The sequence below is a fragment of the Embiotoca jacksoni genome, unplaced genomic scaffold, assembly GCF_022577435.1.
Source record: "Embiotoca jacksoni isolate LCO1_2020_lvr unplaced genomic scaffold, fEmbJac1.0.p SCAF_7, whole genome shotgun sequence".
In the NCBI taxonomy this organism is placed as follows: domain Eukaryota; kingdom Metazoa; phylum Chordata; class Actinopteri; family Embiotocidae; genus Embiotoca; species Embiotoca jacksoni.
In genome coordinates this window covers 15,143,936-15,165,578 of record NW_027185425.1, presented here as the reverse complement: position 1 = coordinate 15,165,578, position 21,643 = coordinate 15,143,936, and the positions used below count along the sequence as shown (strand labels likewise).

General features: G+C 41.6%; 1 protein-coding gene across 6 annotated transcripts in view; it reads left to right on the top strand.

The window, feature by feature from the left end:
* The window catches only part of LOC138214353 (triple functional domain protein), an 83,444-nt gene that overhangs the window by 2,901 nt on the left and 58,900 nt on the right, over window positions 1-21,643 (top strand). For all 6 annotated transcript variants that reach the window (XM_069175919.1, XM_069175914.1, XM_069175916.1 and 3 more), the window contains exon 2: window positions 16,037-16,087. In XM_069175919.1, coding sequence (XP_069032020.1) covers window positions 16,037-16,087 — 51 coding nt within the window. The remainder of the gene's footprint in view (window positions 1-16,036; window positions 16,088-21,643) is intronic.

Genomic DNA, 21,643 nt, shown 5'->3' with positions numbered 1-21,643 from the left:
TAATGTTAACCACAATCTCAGCCTCAACTTAACAGTTACCTAACTTGTGTAAGTGGAGCATAAACATGGCCACTATCTTATATGAAGATTCCTGAGGAGCGCATGCGTCTGTTCTTCACATGCGCTCAGCTCTGATTGAGTTATGTTTCACTGACTGTGCTGGAGTCACAAACTGCAGGACTTTGTGCTCAACAGTCCAGTTTTTCCCTGGTGTTACTGTTGATCTGTGCGTACTGTTTAGATGCTGCTTCGGTGCTGTTCGACCACCCCACCCGATTTTGTGGCTCTTGCAGGGTTGTGCTGATGTCAACAGGACAGTGATTGACAAGACCACCTAGTGGATGAGATCATTATAACTACGGTCAGATATTTACTATAAACAGGAGCCAGGATTTAAACTAACAGTAATTAGATTGTTGCTGCAAACGGAGAGCAGTGTCCAGTTACAAAAGTGTGGGTGTTGAGGGTTTTTTTGCCTTTGGTGAAACTACACTTGTCTTACTCTTACATATTTTGCACAAGGTTTTCTCAACCCCAGCTTGTACTGTATTTGTGTGCTATCTGACTCAAACATGTTTCTTAGTGGTGCACCCTTGTCTTGTTCTGAATCAGTCTTCCCAGTAGTGAAACCTGTAGTGAAACCAATATAGGCCTACGTATAGATCGCCCACCACTGTCTTTGCACAATAAGCCAGTAGGGAGGTTTGAGTGTTGTGTTCGGGCTCCCTTCCTTTTTATTTTGCTTGTGAACTTCCTCTTCATAGACCTGGGAATCTTGTTCTGACATGCAGGGGTTTGAGTGTCTTGCCACAGGCTACGCTTCTTCTTTTTTTTTTTGACTCCCCTCCGTCCCCAGCTCCATCCTCATCTCTTTTTCCGTCCTTCGGCATTTGGTCTCTTTGTCTTTCCCCATGTCTTCTCTCTTTGCTTTCTTTCCCCTCTGTCTGTCCGTCTGCCTGCCTGCCGCCTGAACTTTCATTTGCCAATGTCTGTTTTATGTTTTCCTCCCTCCCTTATTCCTGTTGCGTCGTGTTAGGCCTCTGTGTCCTGATGCAAAATGACAACTAATAAAAAAAAAAAAACTACAAAAAAAAAAAAACTTTCCCCCTGTCTCCCAGACTGGAATTAATACCTCGGCCTCAGAGCTCTGAAACGGGGAGTTTTGTTGTGGCATGTTGTCAATCATCAAGTTATTCCACTCCAAACATATCTTTGGCTACACTGATGACTAACAGACTGATTTAGTGTTGATTTCACACAGTTATTACTTGTCGGTAATGTAGGGTAATATTCACAGCGGAAAATTTACAGTCCTCTCCAACCGGGGCCGTCGTGAATGAGCGTTCAGAGGCCGTTCATAAGGTTGGGCTGTGTGTTTTGAATGAGCATCGCTGTGTACGTGTGTTTGTGCAAGAAAACCAGTGAAACAGACAAGCAGGAGAGAGCGAGGAAGAAATCTGATCCAGAGCTGGCATTTATGACTCAGGCCCATTCACCCAGGATGAGATCTACACACACACACACACACACACACACACACACACACACACACACACACACACACACACACACACACATGCGCGCATACATGCACTCTGAGACTAATGGATATTGATCCAGGAGATGGGAGACTGATTGAGGTCCCTCAGTAAAGGTTTCCTCTGGGCTTAAAGCTGCCAAGTCAGACGCAGAGCAGAAGCTACAGCCTAATGCTGTACAAAGCAGATTTCTGATTCATCTCATGTTTATGGGCTGGAAGTAAACAGGAGGATCGGTACATCATAGATCAATACAAAGCAGTGAATGAAGGCTATGTTTGTTGCCTCTTTTTTTGATAACATAGACTATTTACTTATTTTTTATGTGACAGGTTGCCCATAAACTCTTATTGTAGAGAAACTGACAGTTACATGAAACGTTGTATTTGAGCTTAGATTTCCAATTGGCTAAAAACCCTTCTACTTTAAAACAAGTTAGTAATGCACTTCAATCAGGAAGGTCAGGACAAAACGAGACGGGTTCAGGCTGCACCTTGTGCTTTCACCATGTTCGGACATTTTCAAGACCAAATGGCTCATAGATTAATTGAGGAAAATGATCATTAGATTAATCAATAATGAAAATATTAGTTACATGTTGTAGCCCTAATGATGACATCACCGGGGTTGTTTTGTAGGTCTCCTTTCAGAGGCACAGTGACAAATGTTTTAATGAGCTGAATAGTATAATGACCCATCAACTGAACTTTCACACTTATGCTCTGTGACTCCAGAGATTTAGGCTGCTCTATACTTCTAATATTTAGGTCATTATTAGGATTTTTAATTAAGACTTTTTGGTATTATGTGCTCAGTTTACTGTATCATGTTGGTGTAAAACATGCAAATCTAATATATAAGTGTTGAAGTTTTGCTTATTCATTTGCAACATCATCCACAATGGTCTGATCCAACCAAGATGTGTTAAAGGGACAGATTTACTGGTCCAATATGGCTTTTTGGTATTGACAAAGGTACTGAAGTCATTAGTTAGATCAAGCTTTGGTTATGATGGAACAAACCAAAATCAAACAAATTTTGTGTCTACACCATGACAAATGTTTCTTCTGTTAGATATATTAATTTGGTCTTGGTGGATCCATTCTTTTTAGGACCAGAGTACTACCTCAAATTACCTTACAGAAAAAGTATCCTGATTACTGCCATGCAGAGAGGTATTCTGATTTTATAATTTGTAAAATGTAATAATTTATATATATAATTTTTTATACTTTGTGTCGGCAGCTGCAAACATTAAAAGCAGTTATCAAAAGAGAGGAAGTGCAGGACCACTGCATCCCTTGTATACATAACTGTGTTTATTATCATTTTATCCATTCCTGCCTATAAATGTCTATATTATTAAACTGTGTGCAGCTACTCTTTAAAGCATTAAATGGTTAAAATTCAGCATCAGAAATGTTTCAGAGTACAAAAATCTGCGCATTTGAACCGAGACGCACTGTAAGACGCTCAGGCTGATTAATCAAGAGGAAGTCTTCTCTTCTCTCAGGCATCATGTGGTTCGCAGCACAGGGGGCTTTGTGAAACCAGCAGTCACTGTTCTCCGATAGCTTTTCACACTTAGTCACAGGAGCACTCTCTCCGTTGTGCCGCTCACACTGACCCTGTGCTTTGTATTGTCATGCTCACAGCGTACTGACAATCAGCCTTGCTTCTCCTCAGCGCGTGGTCATTTTTACTCATGCACACATAATTATCAGATCCTCCACACACCTCAGAGTAACTGTACTAATGTGCAAAAAGAGAGCATAAAACATGGAAGCCAGCTGGAGGAAAAGATGATGGTTAGGAGACCTTTGTTTTAGCGAGGCAGCTACAATCAAAAGCAAATGCATGGCTGGGTAAAAAGCTTTTTAGAAAAGCATTGGATATTAAGCTAAAACACAGGGATAAAAAACAACACTCCATCTACTTGAACTGTTTCCTTTATTGTGGCATTAAAAATTTAATGTTTCAGTTCGAAAGGCATTCATCCTGTTAAATGAAGCACAAATATAACACCGAGGACACAGTAACAGGACCAGCGGCTCAGGCACTTGGAAACCATTAGTGGCACTGACAAAAACATCCCATCTGTACATGTGGATAAGGACGGATGGACATTTAAGGGGATTTCATCAACATATAAAATGTTTTTTTTTCGGAGCTGAAAGTATTACAAATAATATAACCATCTGCTGCGCCTGTTGTAGCAAATTTACCATCATGTACCAAAAAAAACCTCCCCGTGTAATATGCTCATGTTTTTCCTGGGTAACTGCTGAGGACATCAATCGGTTTGTAAAATTTCAGAGTAAATAATTCAGATTGCCCTCATTTTCCCATGAGTAGTTAAGTAAACACATCATCTTTCTCATGCTTTATAACAGGTGCAGGCACATTAAATTTTAAAGGCAGATTAGAGCTAGCAGAGCAAGCCAGACCCCCTGAATCTGCTGTGAGGTCAGTTTGAGTGGGAGGATATTGTGTTTTTTTTTTCTAGTGTTTGAATTGTCATCTGTTGAAGACTGTTGCGATATGATCAGAGTTTTGGTAAACCATTAGCATTCAAACAAGGTGTTGCTGGTTTCTTCATTCAGCAAGCAGAATGACACTTAACGAGAATTAACATGCTTTTAGCCTGCGACACATTTAATATAAAACAGGTGTTTCCTGAATGGAAGGAAAACATCCGAAGTTGTAGTTGACAAATCACGATGTAAACACTACTATTACTGCACAGCATTTGGTAAAAACTCTGCTCTCTTAAAGGTCCTATATTGTATAAATTCAAATGTCCATTTCTTGTTTGCTTATAAAGCAGGTGGAGGTGCTGTATAAATACTGTGTTAGTGTCAAAACGTTTAGCTGAAGGACAAATGCAAACAACATGTATTCAGCAAATGTGCCGTTTGGACTTCTGTGAGTTTGTGATGTCACCACCTCACGCTCATGTCATATGTCCGCCCTCAGCAGGACCCACCGTCTAACTTTTTACCTGGAAGAAAACATGAAGTGGTTATTCTATCCAGGATGTAGCAAGCAACAAGACCGAAGAAAATCTGTGGCTGGTCTGAGCGTGTGTCAGAAAAGAGTCAGCCAATCAGAGGAGAGGGTCATTAATATCAATGTGCCTTAAAGATGCAGACATAGGTTCTTGGTAAAGCTCCCTAGAAAGGCTTACGAGAGTAGATATAAAACTATGCTTAAAAGGTTTTTGTTGCAAAAAATAAAACATGGGACCCTTTTAAAGTTTCGCCTGAAAGCGATACAGGTTCCCAACAACAAACGACCACCTTACAAATCACAACACAACCATATTAAAACCTAGCAACAGACCAGAGAGGAAAGTAGAAAGCAAGTAAATTACGGCTCTTCAGAAAATACTGAAAAGGTGCACTTGAGCACCTCCAACCTTCAGGCTTTAGTTTCTATAAACCCTAGTTCATAGATATATTTATTACCCCTACAGCTAAAACAAGCTGTAAACACACCTCAGACGTGTTGCATTTGAAGTGATACAGTGAACTTATAAGCAAACGGTTTCCTACTTATACATTCCAAATTGTCCGTCTGTCCAACTCGTGACTGTAAGTTCCTTATTCGCTCTCCTTGTAGCTCTTTTAGACTCCACTAACTCCCGCTTTTTACCTGCTAAATGCTGCACTGTGTTTACAAGCTAACTTCTGTGGTAAACTTAATGCCAACGCTGGTGCTGTGCATCATCTTGCTTAAGGTATTTGCTGCTGTTCTGTGTATCATATCACAGGCTCGTAAGCACTGGTCATCTGGGTCAGGTTTACTTTGCCATTGCAGTGACGTAATCCAGTGTGCAAAGTCTAGGTTTGCCCGCTTAGCTGAATTAATGTCATGAGGTGAGCCAGGAGGTGAATTTCTCATGGTGGCAGTAATAGTTTCCTGTCTGAACCACACTAAGTTTAGTGGTTGGACGCTAACAGACAGAGGACGAATGGGAGCATTTTATGAGGTCTTAAAAGCTGATAAGGAAACTTATAAATGCAGACAAGGAAGGAATCGGATGCAAAACCATCTTGCGCTATGCAAATGAAGCAATATATAACTATTGTTGCAAATGGGAAAATTATGGATGCATATTCAAGATTTTAGGGACTAACATGGTAACATAAAAAGAGGGAAAAATGTTGTGACCTCACAGATTGGGGTCCACAGCAGGAATGGTCGGAAAAACCCGACTCACAGATGCCTGGCTCGACTAAACACTGTAATTTTTCAATCAGAATACGGTGAGTGAAGCCATCAGAAGCCATGAAGTCAAATCAATGGCAGCGCTGGGTTTGTTTTGTAGCCCAAAGCCCATATGGTGTCAGTGTGAACTTTTAGGTGCACCACAGAAATACAATCCCTAAAACCAGAACAATGAGCAGCAGATTCGATTTCAGAGGGAACAGCATTCGCTCCCCCGATAGTCAGATGCTTGTAAACAAGTTTGGTCCTTCTCTGGATGTGCCGTACATGGCAATGTGAAAAGCGGCCTGTAACAGCTTACCAATGAGGTAGGACGAGTTTGGGGAGCATTTAAAAAAGGGAGATGAATACCAGTGGCTCTGCACGTCTGGTTATGCTGCAATGAAGTCATTACAAAAATCGTCTTGATAAGATTTCCATAGATGTTAGTAAATCACTGTAAAAATATACAATGTTATGAGAACCAGAACGTCTGTGTTATTAATCATATAGTGAGCAGGAGGTGTGTGGGAAAGCCGAGTGGCCTAGACCTGTTTAATAACAGATCTTAAAGAGGAATATACAGTGTATACATGTATGATGTGTTTGAGAGCAGAACTGTGTGGCAGCAGCACAAGTTCGTGCCTCTGTTTGTGGTTGTGATGCTGTGAGCTCTAACCACATTAGGCATGTTAGAGGTGAGAGTTCATTGGATTATACACGCTGACCTAATCTAATCTGGTGTTTATTCTCTGGGATTACTCTTTGCTTTTGTGTGATTTTGTACGGGGGCGTAGAGGTGGAGCAAGGGAGGTGAGAAGTTGGTTTTGTTGCGCATCATCGCACATAGTTATACACACCCAGGGAAATGGTCTGTGTTGTTTCGATTTTGCCGTACTTTTTTTGATACCTTGCTTCATGAAATCCTAACATGTCTTTCTACTAAAACCTCATTTTCTTGAGATTTTGGGAAATATTCTCATTTGAATCCACACACAAACTAAAATGTGAAAGTCGTGGTTTCATAGGCTTTTTGTTGACTGAGTCTTTCTCTTCTAGTTGCCAGATAATTCATTTAGGACACATTGTCCTTGCTAAACTGAATTTTTTTTGTGCAGATTAAAGAAACAAGTTGTAATATGTTGGTTTGTAAAACGTAGAGGTGCTGGTACCTTCGGAGCCAACTTAGCTGTTCCCCCTTCCAGTCTTTGTGCTAAACTAAGCTCAGTGTCTCTTAGAAGCTTTTCAGAAAGATGTGAGAGTTGTATGAACCTCGTCATATAACTCTGGTCAGGAAAGCTAGAGTGCTTTTCTAAAATATTAAGCCATTCATTTCAGGCCAAGTTCAGACCAAAGATAATTAACGGAACAAAAATGCTTCAAAACGTTACTCATTTTTTACAAATGTTTTTCTGTCCCTGAACTTCTGAAAATCCGACCAAACGATCAATATTTTTTAAAAGCACCCTATCTGTATCTACTGAAAGTAGCAAGGATGCTAACGTTAGCAGATCAAGCTAGCATCTGCACCACTGACAAGCACAGGAAGACAGGTTTTGATTCATCTTGGCATTTAGAAGAGAAATACATCTGGCTTCAGGCCAGAATGCAAATATAACAACATGCATTGTTTACCAACTTTCTGCACTTAACAGTTATAGTTACAGTTTTGGCCTAAAGCAGTGGTGTAGTTCAGAGGCGGTCTGATATTTTAACAGTTGCACATGATTTACAGGAGAAAGACTGCTTTTATTGCTATAGGTGCATGTTTTATCTCGCTTTTCTGTGTCCAGACTTGTTTTCCAGTCTGTCACTATAGCAACAACGGCAACCATGTCAGTCTGTCTGACCCATGTTATTTCTTTAGGAACAGGCCTATGTAAACCAGGTCGGCAAAAGGCCCGTGCTATCACTGAGGCTTTACCACTTACACCGACAGGCACACAGATTACCGCCCACATACTGACGAGATAAGACCAAAGGCCAGCTGATAAGAGCCAATATGGTCTTCATATACACCGAAGGTGGATCACACGCTGCATTTGGATGCATTAAAAACAACGTTGTAGGTATGGTGCAAACAAAAATGCAAGATTTCTCATTCAGTAACACAGCTGTCAATCAGGACAAACAAAAATAGGTATTTACTGTCAGTTTGAAAGAAGCCAAAAAAGAAGTGGAGAGAGCTTTTGAGTGTGTTTTGCTCTATTGAATTCAAGTTACTTAAAAGTATAATGTAATAACGTCAAATATAACCCGTTAGCTCATTAGCCTGGGAATTGAACTATTAGAGTCTTTGTTAGATGTGTAAATGAGAGTTTTTGGCTTTTTTAAATTCCCTCTTAGGAACTATGGAAACACACATACAGTACACACACACACACACACACACACACACACACACACACACACACACACACACGTATGCAAACCTCTCGCCTCTCTGTGTGTTTATAAAAAGGAGCTTGTCCCACTTTTGTCTCTCATCTGCCGTGCTCTCGTTCTGTAATTTCTCCGGCGAGGTAGCTAATTGGTGCGAGCTTGGGGAAAATTTGCCGCCCCGCCACCGTCTTCTTCAAACAAAGTGGAACAGGAGAGGGGAACAAGTCGCGGGGGCAAAGAGAAAAATGGAGAGAATATGGAGAAGAATGAGAAGTCAGGAGGTACGTTGGAGGTTCAGTGGAGGGTAGAGGGTGGAGGGGATGCAGGTTGCAAGTTGCCGTGAAATCACGTTCGCAGATAGCTATTTTCTTTACGCATTCTTGCAAGAGGAGCAGACACAATAGGCCTCGTGGTGAGTGAATGATTATATTGTCCTGTTAGAGCGAAATAAGGAAGTCCATTCAGTGCAGGTGAAAGAGAAAGGAGAGGGGAGAGCAGTGAAATCCAAAGATAGTGAGAGAGACAGCCCTTGGAAAAATAATCAGGAGAGTGTGGAGTTGTGTGCCAACGTGCGTGAACAGAGCTCAGACTGGTTAATGAAAGAGGTCACTAAAAGAATTGGATTACCTTGCAATTGATTAGGATCAGTGTGAAAGATTTGCCTGAACGGTCTCTGCTCCTATTTTTGCTTGTAGAAAGAGACCGAGAGAGAGTGAACCAAACTAGGACAAGTCCTGAAAGACCATTGTACTCCTTTCTCTTTGGGTCTCCAGTGCATTCAAAACTGCTATCTCACTGTTGCCCTCCCCATCCCGCTCACTTTCTCTTTCGGTCTCTGCCTCGGACTACTTTTCACCCCCCCCCCCCCTTTTTTTTTTCTCTCTCGTGCTAAGGGCCAGTAACGAAGAGAAATCGATCCACTGTAAACATTACAGTCACTGACCTTTTGTGTCTTTAAAGCAAAAGACTGTGGAGCGCTGAGGTCCTCGAGATGGTCCCAGAAGTGCCCGAGCAAAATGAGGAACAGTTTAAAGCAGTGGCCTTTAGTCTTGATTTTCAGAGCAGAGCCGGGCTGTTTCATCTTAGGGGCCGTGTTACACCTGAGATCCCATGTGAGGGCAGACAACAACATGGTTGGGTAGAAAGATGTTTAATGAACTAATATATTCCCTTTATTCAATCTGCATTGATTTAGCTTAAGATTCAGCTGATTGTCTGATGTGTATTTCCTAATGCACATCTCGTGATGTATTTAATGTTTCGGCTTTGTTTGGAATGAAGAACTGGCTCGTTAGTTCACAGACACTGATCCAATTACCCCTACGCATGCAACCACCAAAGAAGCTGCATGCTTTTAATAATCAAATGAACACCTGTAAGTTAGATGTAAGCTACAAGTAGAGTCTGTTTAAGTAATAGTTATTAATGTTTGACTTAAAAGTAAACGATGCTCAGGGTTAGATAAGGGTTAAACATATGGTTTGCTCTGTTTGGGCTGATGTCTGTGGATTCAACCGTGCGTGTCCTGAGGTTCTCTGGATAGTTGGCCACGTGCATTTTTAATGCTTCCTGTCTGCAGTATGCAAGTAAGCACATATACGTTAAGGGCAGTATGCCAGGGTTTTAAGCAGCAGCAGACTCTAATAACAAATGAAAACATGGTACAACATTTGTTTAAGACCACAATACAGTCACTTCTAGGGCTGGGACAATATGCTCATCTCCTCATTTGATACTGTCAAGGTACTTCGGGGCTGATTTCATTTCGCGATTTTGAGTTTTAGATATTGGCAATTCTACAAGTGTTGCGATTCAATATTACCATTTACTACGCTTTTTTTTTTTTTTTTAAATTGCTTTTACTTATTTAACATTAGATCATGGGAAATAGTTCAGTCTTGACATATTTACACAACAATGCACATCACATGTCAGTCAGCCTTTCTGAGTGTTTTTTCAGTGGCATCCTTTCTATAAACCCCCTTAAAGCCATGCTAATGTAAAATCTGTCTTTAGGAATACCACTTAGGAGGTCAGTCGGCCAAAGGCTGTTCACATGCTGATGCTAATAGGCTAACTAACTAGCTCCTGGGCTTATCTACTAGCTTTAATACACTAGCTCAAGGGAAATAATGAATTACATTTTCAAATCAGGAATCAGCATAACCATTTTGAAATCAGAAAATAAAGAGTCCCAATATCTTACCCTAGTAATTTACCAGACTTTCACTGTGTTGAGTTATGTTTTTGTTGAGCAAAACGAAACACTCTTAATGAAGAATATCTGGTCTCTAGAAGCCATGTTGCAGCTTGGATCTATTTTATAGCATCTATATCTTTTAGTATAGAAACACAAACTCTATAGGCAAATGTTAAGGCTACACCAATACACGTTTTTTTCGTTCTCCATATACAAGTACTAGGAGCTCAGTTGAAGGTTTCTGTTGGTAGAAAGCAAAAAAAACACCAGGGCTGTGTGTTTCCCAAATATCTTGTGGAATGTATAATGTGTAAGGTAATGGGCCGTGGAACAAAACTCCTCTCAGATGGATCATCCCTCAGGTAATAAAGTGCCGTCCATGGCCCCTGACATTTAAATGTTTGCTACAGCTATATCTACACTCTCCAAGGCAGCTTTGACAGCAGAGTATTGCTCATTGTTTTTGCGCCTCACACCTCAGTTCAGTCAGCATGAGCCAGACAATAGGTATTTTTAAATGAAAGGGGGGCCTTTCCTATTTGTGTGTGAGTCAAACGATGAGTGTGCCTGCCGAGAAGGGGGAAGGCAGGGGCCCACAGAAAGGGTGGTCTTGTGTTCATGCGGGCTCGGAGACAGAAACGGCGTGTGTCGGGACACGAGAGAGCTGTCTGTCTGAAGGGAGCTCAGTTTAGGATAACAGTATAGGCAGTGTTGAGCAGAGCTGAAGTGTCGGTGAGTTCACTGAGTGCTGGAGAGAGGAGGGTTCGGATGTTTTGTGGGACTCGGCCCGTTGTGATTTTTTTTTTTTTTTTTTGCTTTGTCATTTCCTCAACGGCCGTTTGATGCGTGTGTGATCTGTTTAACTTTATCCAAACAGCTCGGCTGACGTCTCAGCGGTGCGGTGGGCTTATCCTACTATGGTCTGTAACAAAGTTGGCTCAGTGTGTATGCGTGTCTGTGTGGTTGGATTAACCCACTGCTCTAGCAGAGGAAAAGCCTGAGCTCAGTACTGCATGTGTATCTGTGTCACTGTCTGCACACATAACATTGTGTTTTATCTCCTTTTGGTCCACGCATGTTTGACTTCTGGCTCAGCGACAAGTCTTATTGTTTAGCTTGTGATAAGTTGTGGGCAACCACTACTGTAGTCTGGTATTACATTGTTGTAAACTGCAGGCTTAAGTGGACATCTTTGGCATTGCAAATATGTGAAGTATGTGGGTGTTTGGTCGTTCTCTTGCCTTCCTTTTCCCTCTTCTTTTCTCCTTCATCCCGGCCGTTCTCTGTGAAGTTTTCCCAGGTACGCGGCTTTAGAGAAAATTCCCTCGAGATCTTTGGGCTTCTCTTGACGGCTCGGCTCTGCTTTCCCATGCCGTGTTTGTGTTTGTCTCTGTGAGCCTTTTGTTGTGTTCACGGGGCCTGTGACATTGCCGCTTGTTGCCAGCAAGTTTGCTCTTGCGTTGCTTTATGTTTACATTGCAGCTAGATGTTCATGAATGGAAAGTGCCACAAGCAAAATGTTAAATGCTAAATCATACCGTACCAACTCTAGCAGCCAGAGGGAAACCTGTCGTCATGTAAAGAGCTATTGTATCATTAAGACGGAATTATCGGATAAACGTAAACCGCAGGGTGATTTAACATGATACAAGAATATTGGTCCTGGCAGGGAAACGCTTTTCTTTTCTCTTCTCAGTGGCCCAAGGCAGGTACATCTCAATATGAGGTCTTGACCATTCAGTTGGCTGACAGTCCCTCTACCGCTATCAGCCCTACTGTCACTTTTATATTGCGTACATTGCATTTGCATCAACATCCTAGCCACAGTATAAAGCTTCAATATATCCAATTTGACACTTGGTAATATGGAAGTGCCTGAAAACAATAAGCAGATATGGATGTTGTCTGTCTCATCAGCATAAGCCTGTTTTTAGACCAACTTTATTTTTACGTGAAAAACCGTGGCCCTCTCTTTTATTTGAATAGAGCCAATCCAGTAATGTGGAAGAGATGCCAGTGCAGAAGGTTCTGGCAAAACAATACGGGCTCGGCCTGGCAAACCCAGCTCAACTTTTGCTGCAGCTCGGACATCCTTCTGTAAAATGATGTACTGTCCAGTCAGAGTCGTGCAAGTGCGCGTTCCTGGTGGGAGACTTTGTAATGTTGAGCTCGGGATTGTGGTGATGAAAGTAGGAATGTGTGATACCATAGGCTGTCTATAAAAATTTAAAAAGTGAAGCCAATGCGCAAGTTCCCTACCACTGAGGGCCACAACGGGTTGGCTATAAATGGCCTCTAGCTTCATCCTTCCATCCATTATCTATACCCGCTTTATCCTGAACAGGGTCACGGCCTCAATAGAGTCCTATTCAAAAAGCATACATTTCGCTTATGTAATTTTAGGTCAATAAATTGTTTCCACAAGTCATCATGGTGGAGTTTGCTAAATTTAGTGGAGTGACCTGTTTCATTGACTTGCCTCAGGTGCAGTCAGGTTTCCTGTATAGGTAGGCGGGGCATAGTGTCCTCGGCTTCTCAGTCAGATCCACCCATCATCCTCAGCTCTTCCAAATATAGTCACATCTGGCTCCAAAAAAACACCCCAAGATGGCAATGACCAAAATACTAGACTTGGGCTTCAAAATGCCAGTTCACAAACCAATGAGTGATGTCAGAGTGGTTTGCCTGTTAGGCGATATGGACAATTTGCAACAATATTGGAGGCATAACTATTAATGCTTACATAAAGTATTTATACAGTGAAATGTTTGATCAATAATCATCAGTAAGGTGGATAATAGCAGCGATAGAACAGTCTACTAAAATCATACCATTTTATTGCAATGCAGCCTTTAAAACCAACTCTTAAGCCATATCATAAAGTTATGATGTTCAAAATCTATGATATTATGTAGTCTAAAATTGTGATGTTGATACATTGCCCAGCCTAGATGAAAGATAGTTGGAAAATCCTGTTTATAAGTACTACAACTCTTTGTGCAGAGTTCTGATATGTTATGAGCCTTTAAATGAATAATTCAGTGCTCGAACTGGACTTCCTGATTTGTATTTCACAATACCTCCAACAGCACACATCACCCAATAAAGCCATTGTTTTTACACGCGGCTGTTTTTGGTCTTGAATGCAAAACCTAAACGGCTGCTGTTCAAGATAGTTATGGGCAAAATTTAATAGATCCGTTCGTATGATAATCCTTACCCAACCAACTCTGCAGTCATTCAAGCTTGTTTGGAGGTAATGTGCCCATTATCAACCCGATATGACATGAATGCAGCAAATGTTGGATTATTGCCCTGTGTGTTTTAATGTGGATGTGAGCAACGTAACTAAAGAGCAGATTTCTGGTGCTTTAATTCAAACTATTGTTAGGTGTCATTTGAGCAGTTAGCCTATTTCACTGCGGCCCGAACGGTTACTGCCAAAATATCATTGTTCAGTAGTAAGTGTGTGCCTGTTATTCCAGCGCAGAAATTCACAACACAGATGTTTGAGCAATCCAAACACAAATGATTTCCTAGTATAGAGAGGAAAGAAAATAGTGTGGTAACATGATTTATTCGCATTCTTTTCTGCGAGGATGCCAGGTAGCATAAATCTATCTCAACTGAGCTCCTACATCAACGTGTAAAGTTAAAGATTGTACTTTGTGAGGTCATTCTCAGTCTGTTTATATTTCCTCTTTCTTCAGTGCATGTCATCTTACATCGTAGATGATGAAAGACGCTAAAATCTGTCAGCATGTCCTCTTTACTACATGTAGTACAGCTTAATATCAAATCAAACTATGTATATCCTCGTACAGACTGTCAGATACTTGATAGTTCAGATCCTGAATTCAGTACAACGATGAGCTTCTCTCCGCCCCAGTGCAGCACTCTGTCAGATTAAACAGGAAGGACTAATCCTGAGTCAGAACAGAGGCAGCATGTGTCACTGAGTCAGCCAGCCGAGCGTCCAGCCTGTTTACATGTTGACAGCACATGACACTGACCGTACCTTCCCCTCAGTCCCAGCAGAAGCCTCTCTCACACACAAACTATAGGCTGGATCAATGGGCTAATTGTTGTATTGGCTGAGAAACCGTTGGGCCTCGGTCACGAGTTATAAGGTGATGAGAAGATGACTGGTCCACTGTAAACAGAACGGGGAAATGGTCAAATCGCTAGTACCTTTGTATAATAATTATACAGTAAAAAAAAAAGTTTTCATACCAGTAGTTTTGGGTGTGCTCATATTTCTGGAAATTAAGACTGACTAAAATGATACTCCTATTTTGGTTTTTCGCTTTGCTGAACAAGCCAATGTTGGGAAGTTTCACATCAGCCAAACTTGCAAAAACTACTCTTAGAGTCTGAGCTCTGCTTGTGCTACACAAATAACACCCCCTCCCCAGTTGTTGCTGTTACGCGACGCAACAGATTTCTGTAGCCAGCATGGTGGTACATTCAATCTTCAGCTGCCAGTCTTTCTGGTCATTTTTAGCCACACTAGCGTGGATGGCATGTTAACCTTACAGGCTGTTAGGTGTGGTTTGGACTCTAATGTCTGAACAAATTTTAGGTGGGTTACCATGAAATTTGCTACATATATTTGCATATACAACATATTTACTTTGACAATCCCTTGATTTTTTTTGTTGTTGTTGTACTGCATCATCAGTGCAAGGTTCTGGTAATACTTTGGTTTATGACCAAAGACGAGCAAAACGGTTACATTCCCACCAGCCTGAGCTGCACTTATTTGTAACTTTAGCAACTAACAAAGTTTTCCTTTTAATTCTCTTCTCTATTATTATGCCTTCGCACCAGCGCGCCATCCGTCCGCACATACTACTTAAGTTTTTGTACGTATACGTGTCTGTCCCAGGCCGGTGAACGCCACATCTGGGGAACCCCTAAAGGGAATTTCTTCAAATTTGGCACAGACCTTCACTAGGTCTAAAGGATGAACTAGTTCGATTTGGGAGGTTCAGAGGTCAAAGGTGAACACGAGATTCACTTGGATGCAAGGATGAATTGATTGTTTGAAATAGGTGTACAAAGGTCACTGTGACCTCATAAATCACATTTGTGGCCAGAATTCATACACTAATCATAGCAAAATTTCCCACAAATGTCTCATAAGATAAAATGATGTAAGGACATTTTATATTCAAAAGGTCAACTTCACTGTGACATCAAAATGTTCTGCAAAAACACTTTTCTGGACATAATTTAACGCAATAACTCAGAAGGGCAGACTGTGACCATTTTTCACTTTTGGTTGGATGCTGAATCTGTGACGCTAATCTTGTGGTGTCCACTTTAAAGTTGTGCTGATTGTATAGATCTTATGTGCTGTCTGGTTGAAGATGTGTGTGAAGGATCCACGTTTTAGAATTCGTAGCTTCTTTGCAGCGACTATTATATTTGAGGCGTTGTCTACTCTCTTGGCTGCAACTGTGTTCTATCAGAATCAGCTTAGTGGCCAAATTCCTTCAAAGTCTTCATTACATATATTATATCAGTCTAGACAGACATGGATGTGAACTGCAACTTGATTGGTTTGGGGAGGCATACAATCGCAAGGTGCTAATTCTTGCTTCTTTTAATGTCAGTGACATTTCAACTCAGACCATCAATCAAAATCAGTTGTTTCTTTATTGGTAACATAACTATTTTGGTCTTTTTTTGTGTGTGCCTACAGATGGATCCCTCCCTAAAGAGCCAAAAGGAGATGTATCGAGCCAGATCGCAGGTAAATCAAACATTCACACAAAAACCCAAACACTATTTTGCAGCTGTTTTTCCATCCTTACCATTCATGTTTTTGTTTGTGTGTGTGGTGACATCGGGAGGGTGGTGCGTAATTCATTGATAGCGGAAATAACAGTGTCGTACACACACACATGCACACACAATAGAGATTCCATTCCAGTGTGACAATGACAGGTCATTGTCATCATCATTTTTCACATCTTCTTGATTCCCCTTCCTGCCTCGTCTCCTCCCCCTCGTTCCGTCATCACATATCCTATTCCCCAGAATGTGATTGGCTACCTACGTCTAGCGCCCGTCTCCGTAGCGACAGCAGGTTCCTCATGATGAGCTGAGATGGACGCTTGTGCCGTCTCCTCAATTTTGATCAATTTGTCATCGCCTCATCGTTACATGGCCTTTCTGTTGTTTCCTTTCCTATCAATTATTTTTCCTTTTTTATCATCACAATATAGCCCAAACCTATAAAGTAGGTTATGATGGACACTTCCTTCATATGTGGGTTTATATCTGTCAATATTAGCTGCCTCTGATGGGACATTTTGAGGAGACATATGACCAGTTTGATATTTATGGTTATTACTCCCCTGTGCCTCAGCGGGATTTTAATGTATCATAGACTTGGAGTTTCTAGTCTGAAAAGGAGGGTTACTCACATGATTGACTTTAGTCGAAGAGTATCAGCAGTACTGGCCTTGAAAAAAAAAAAGAAAAAAAAAAAAGAAACCCTCAAACCCTAGATTTGCAGTAAAGGAGGACAGTGAGTTGGCAGGTTGCTCTTAAGCCCCAGGGCCTTGATGGAGACAGATTCAGTGCCCGCGGAAAAGGGCGATGAAAACAACATGGATGCAATTATATTGAGACAATACTTGGCTTCGGTGCCACTGTTTGGCCTGTCTGCATGATGCTGTCAAAGAAGTGTTTCTCTTAAGCTCCTCGCTGCTTGCCAGCAATGACTTCCTGGTTTTGGGGGCTGGGGCTGGGGATTAGGTCTGTCCATCTGTTGGCCTCTTCAGCCACTGGTCTCACTGGGAGGCTGAAGAGGGAAGGGAAGGGAGTGCGCTTATGTAATGTTGTTAATGCCTTTGGATTTCGACAGATGTGCTGCAGAGTGCTTTGCAGGGAGGGAGTGTTGTGGGCTGGTGCAGTTCCGTCACTGTCTCTCTTTCAATGTTTTTTTGTTTTTTTTTTCTCTCCATGTCCGTCAGCACTAATGTCGTTGAAATGATTTTGTGTAAATCTTGAGTAATCAGCTGGAGTCTGTAGGCTGAAAGCATCGCCTCCAGATGGCGTATTGGAGCAGATTGGAATAGCTGAAGGGTTGCAGCAGCCAGAGCTGCAAGTGGCTGTTGACGGTGAATTGCCGCAGGAGTCAGCAGCTTCAAACACAACAACACTGTTTAACAAATCACTGTGTTGCACTCAATCTCAGGCAGCGACTGGATGGAAGTGAGGTTGTAAAATGTGTGTTTTTATTCTCCTTGTTACAGTAGTATGAGCTTTGTATTGATGAAACTTAGTGTTGCAAACAGTGCTCTTTCTCCGTCTCGTCACGGTTTGTCAGAATGGGATCAGGTGGCATTCAAAGACCCGGACGAATGAACTCTTGGCACCACTAACAAGCCGTCTTTTCTTTCTCCTCTCTCTCTCTCTCTCTCTCTCTCTCTCTCTCGCTCGCTCGCTCGCTCGCTCTCTCTCTCTCTCTCTCTCTCTCTCTCTCTCTCTCTCTCTCTCTCTCTCTCTCTCTCTCTCTCTCTCTCTCTCTCTGTCTTTCTTCCTCCTCCCCTGCTGTGTTTGGGTCGCTGGGGTAACCCTGGCCTGTTTCTCGCTCGGTTAGCCTACCCTGCTATTAGAGGTCTGGACGGATGGAGAAAACAGAGAGGCGGAGGTAAAGGAAAGATGGAGCTCTCTCCTTTTCTCTCTCTCTCTCTATCTCTGAGGCCAAAACTGAGATTTGGGGACAAAAAGAGGAAAATGAGGAAGGACAAGGAGAATCTGAGCGGACTGAAAACAAACACTAAGCTCGTGCTGTTCAATCGTTTAAGCTGTCATATTGGTGTTTCTGAATAATGGCTCCCCATTTTCAACCACAGTAGCTGATTTTCAATGCAGCCTGAAATAACTGCTACCTAAATACGTCTTGTTAAAACTGCATCTTTTATTCCACGTTGTCTGTCTCAGGTCAGATCAGAACCAGAGAAATCACTCCATTAGTGTTGGGAAGGATTTTACTCAACAACCCGAGGGATGTCAGGCTGTAAAAAATGCAGTGAAACTTACCTCTGTATGCCTTTAAAGTGCAGAGTGAGTGAGTTTCAACGTCCCACAATGCAGTTCAGGCTTTTCTACTTAAAAGATTTAGGAGTGACTACTGAATATTTATTTATTACTGTTTTGGAGAGAAAGTGGAATATATAGATGGGTAATTTGCTTAATGGCAGGCCAAAATATGGGTACATATCACCCAATAACCAGATGAAATAGTAGGTTGTAATTACATGTTCTTTTTTGTTAACTAGTTGCCCACGTGTTTGTGTTTGTGCCAGCTGTACCCACAGAAGGTTCATTGTTACATTGGCACAGCTGCGTCTGATCACAGCAACCAATCAGATCAGCTCGTCTTGCTTCTTTGTTGGCGTTTGTTGTAAGGCGACCTGTTCAGCAGCCAGTTAGAGCGGATTTACTCGAACCGTGAGGTGGGGCAAGAGCTGCCTGTGGATAAAAACATAAAGCACCAAAATGGAATTACAATCGGAAGAACAGAAGAAGAAAATGGAGGGTTTAAAAGAAGGCAATGAAAAGTCAAAGAAAAACTAAGGCAGACAAGTAAATTGGCAGGAGAAATGGTAATTGGGGAAATATTATGATAATGAAACTGATGAACAAGGTAGTGTTTTTCTCCTAACATCCTTGGAGTTAAAATATCAACCCCTCCTCTCCCAGAAAAGCTTAGGTATAACTGTATGTAGGGCTATCGTTCAAACATTTTTGATATTGGTGCCAACGTCTTGACTACAGTACCAGTTCCTGAACAATTCTTTTCATTGACCCCAATTTTCTAAAATTCAATCAAATAAAAATAAAGATTTCACATTATAGATCAAATCTTTAGTTTCCATGCAGTTTAGAGGGGCATAGTAAACCTAGTTTATTTTCTACAATTAACAGATGTTCACTCAACGCCTCCCCGGCAAGCTATAGCTAGCTGGTTTGATTTACCTATATTCCCTCAACCCCTCACATGGAAGCTATTGAGAGAAGTTTTATTTTAACGATGTTCCTTAAACACTTATGTTATAAGTATTACTCCACTTACTGCAGTGAATACAACTTGAACGGGTGTTTGGTAAAAAAAAAAAAAAAAAAAAAAAATTGAAAAGGAAAAAAGACATTGTAATTTAAGACTTACTCAGGTTGAAACAATGATTTTTATCTGCAAGGACTTGCCGCCCCAGTCGAGCCCAAGTATACTAAACATTGTGGCTCACTCACACTGATGATATTTACTCCTTTGTAAAATAAATTAAAAGTGTTTTAGTGGATGTGACGTAGTTATCAGACTGTTTTCGTACCAAATGAATTTTTCCATAGTGGATAGTTTGGAAGCAATTCGGTCCCTGCCATAAACATATTGAAAGTTTTTTTGGATACCCAGCCCAAACTGTAACCACAGTCATATTAGAAAACAGGACTTCCATGTTAGTTTGTAACAATAACACACATCCGGGTTAGCTGTAATAGAGTTACAAAGAGGGAGGGGCTGCAGTTTTTCCCGATTATTTTCATTCTTCAAACAGCCTCCTTCATGTTTGGTCTAATGTTACAAAGAATACGCCGTGTAATAATGTTATTATCAATGTAAACTGCATCTTTGCTGTGCAAGAAAACTTGAGAGGCGTAGCACAGAGAGATCATGACATTGAATATATCTAATTTTGGCTAGAGTGAAGTGTATTTCATAGTAGCATTGGCTTTGCAGGAAAGGAAATGCCTTGAAATCAAGATTTACACCATGGGAAACATAAAAACATTTCCATGCATACTTTAGAGAAATCAATTGAAAGTGTCAAAATTAAATTAATTCCATTCAGAAGTTTCCCACGTTCAAACAGTGTAGTATTCATGAATACAACAAACACACAGTCAGATGAAACTACCCTGTCCAGCTTTTATTTTTCCTCACCATGCTTTTCAGAGCATCTGTGATCATGAGTAGGTCAGGGGTCTATGTCATGGACACACTATTCCTGTCCACTCCCTCCGCCTCAAGGAATTCCTGCCATTCCCACACATCCCTCAGCAAGGAATTCCTGGCACGCCGTGAATGTGGGAAGTCCGCAGCTATGCCGGGATGCACACACATGTGCGCGGTTCTGGTTTCTCTTGACCCATAACAGCTGGCTCAGTAGCGAGGCGTCCTCGTCAGCTGCCGGGGAGCCGTTATGAGATTGTATGGAGCTGCTCTTTAATTAAATGGACAAGATGCTGTAAGTGTGTTTTGGTTTTTTTTGTTGGCATCTTTTCCCCTCCTTCCCTCCGCTGACTGCACCACCCATCCCATCTGTCCTCGTCCAGGCAGCTGTTGCATTATCTGTCTCCTTTTTTTTTTTTTCATAACAGAACACACACACACACACACACACACACACACTCCAACCCCGCCTCGAGGTATTTGTCACATTCTCTCTGGGGCCGTCTTGTAGTGCTGTTTTTGAGTAAACTGCTTTGTTGTATCAGCGAGTGTAATGCCCACTTGACCTCTCAGAGGCCCCCCTACAAGTCTCAAGTCTCTGAGGTGTGTGCTGAGTGTTGACTTATTCTGACACACACACACACACACACACACACACACACACGACCCAGCAGCAATCATGACCTGGAATGATGAACTGACCGTGTCTCATTGAAATTTCGGCAAAGGATGATGGACATTTCTGGCATTTCTCTGTCGCCCCTTGCCCTCTCTCACTCATGGGTGTTGCCGTGTCAGTGATAACTTTGGTTCGCCCACTTCACACAGGGCTAGTGACCCAGGAAATGTTAGGACTTAGTGTCGCTTAGGAAAAGTTCATGGAGTTGAATTGTTGTTACACGGGATTGACAAGTTTTCTGGAAAATATCGTTCACCTCAACGTTTGGAGAGTAAATTCTTCTTAGAAATTCAAGGCTTGACAATGGATATCGGTTTCTCTGAAGTCCTGAATTTACACATCATCAGAAAGGTAATAAGAACCTCCTCCGTGTCTGCTAATGGTTTATAGATTACAACTACAATGAGGAATGTCATTTGGTTTCCACAGTTTGTCATTGCAGTTTGAAGGCTAAACTTGATTTCTCGATGTGTACTTTTCATTAGTGTGCCCAACAACGTAACGTATTGTGGCTCAAAGAATGATTCCATAACAAAGTTACTCGATAGGCTGTGTTGTAGACACCCAGCATAGCAAGCCTTTTCTTTAACATGACTTGATCACATGATTGTTTTCAACACAACCCATGTGAAAACACACACTTTTGTTTTATCCAAAGCCCAAAA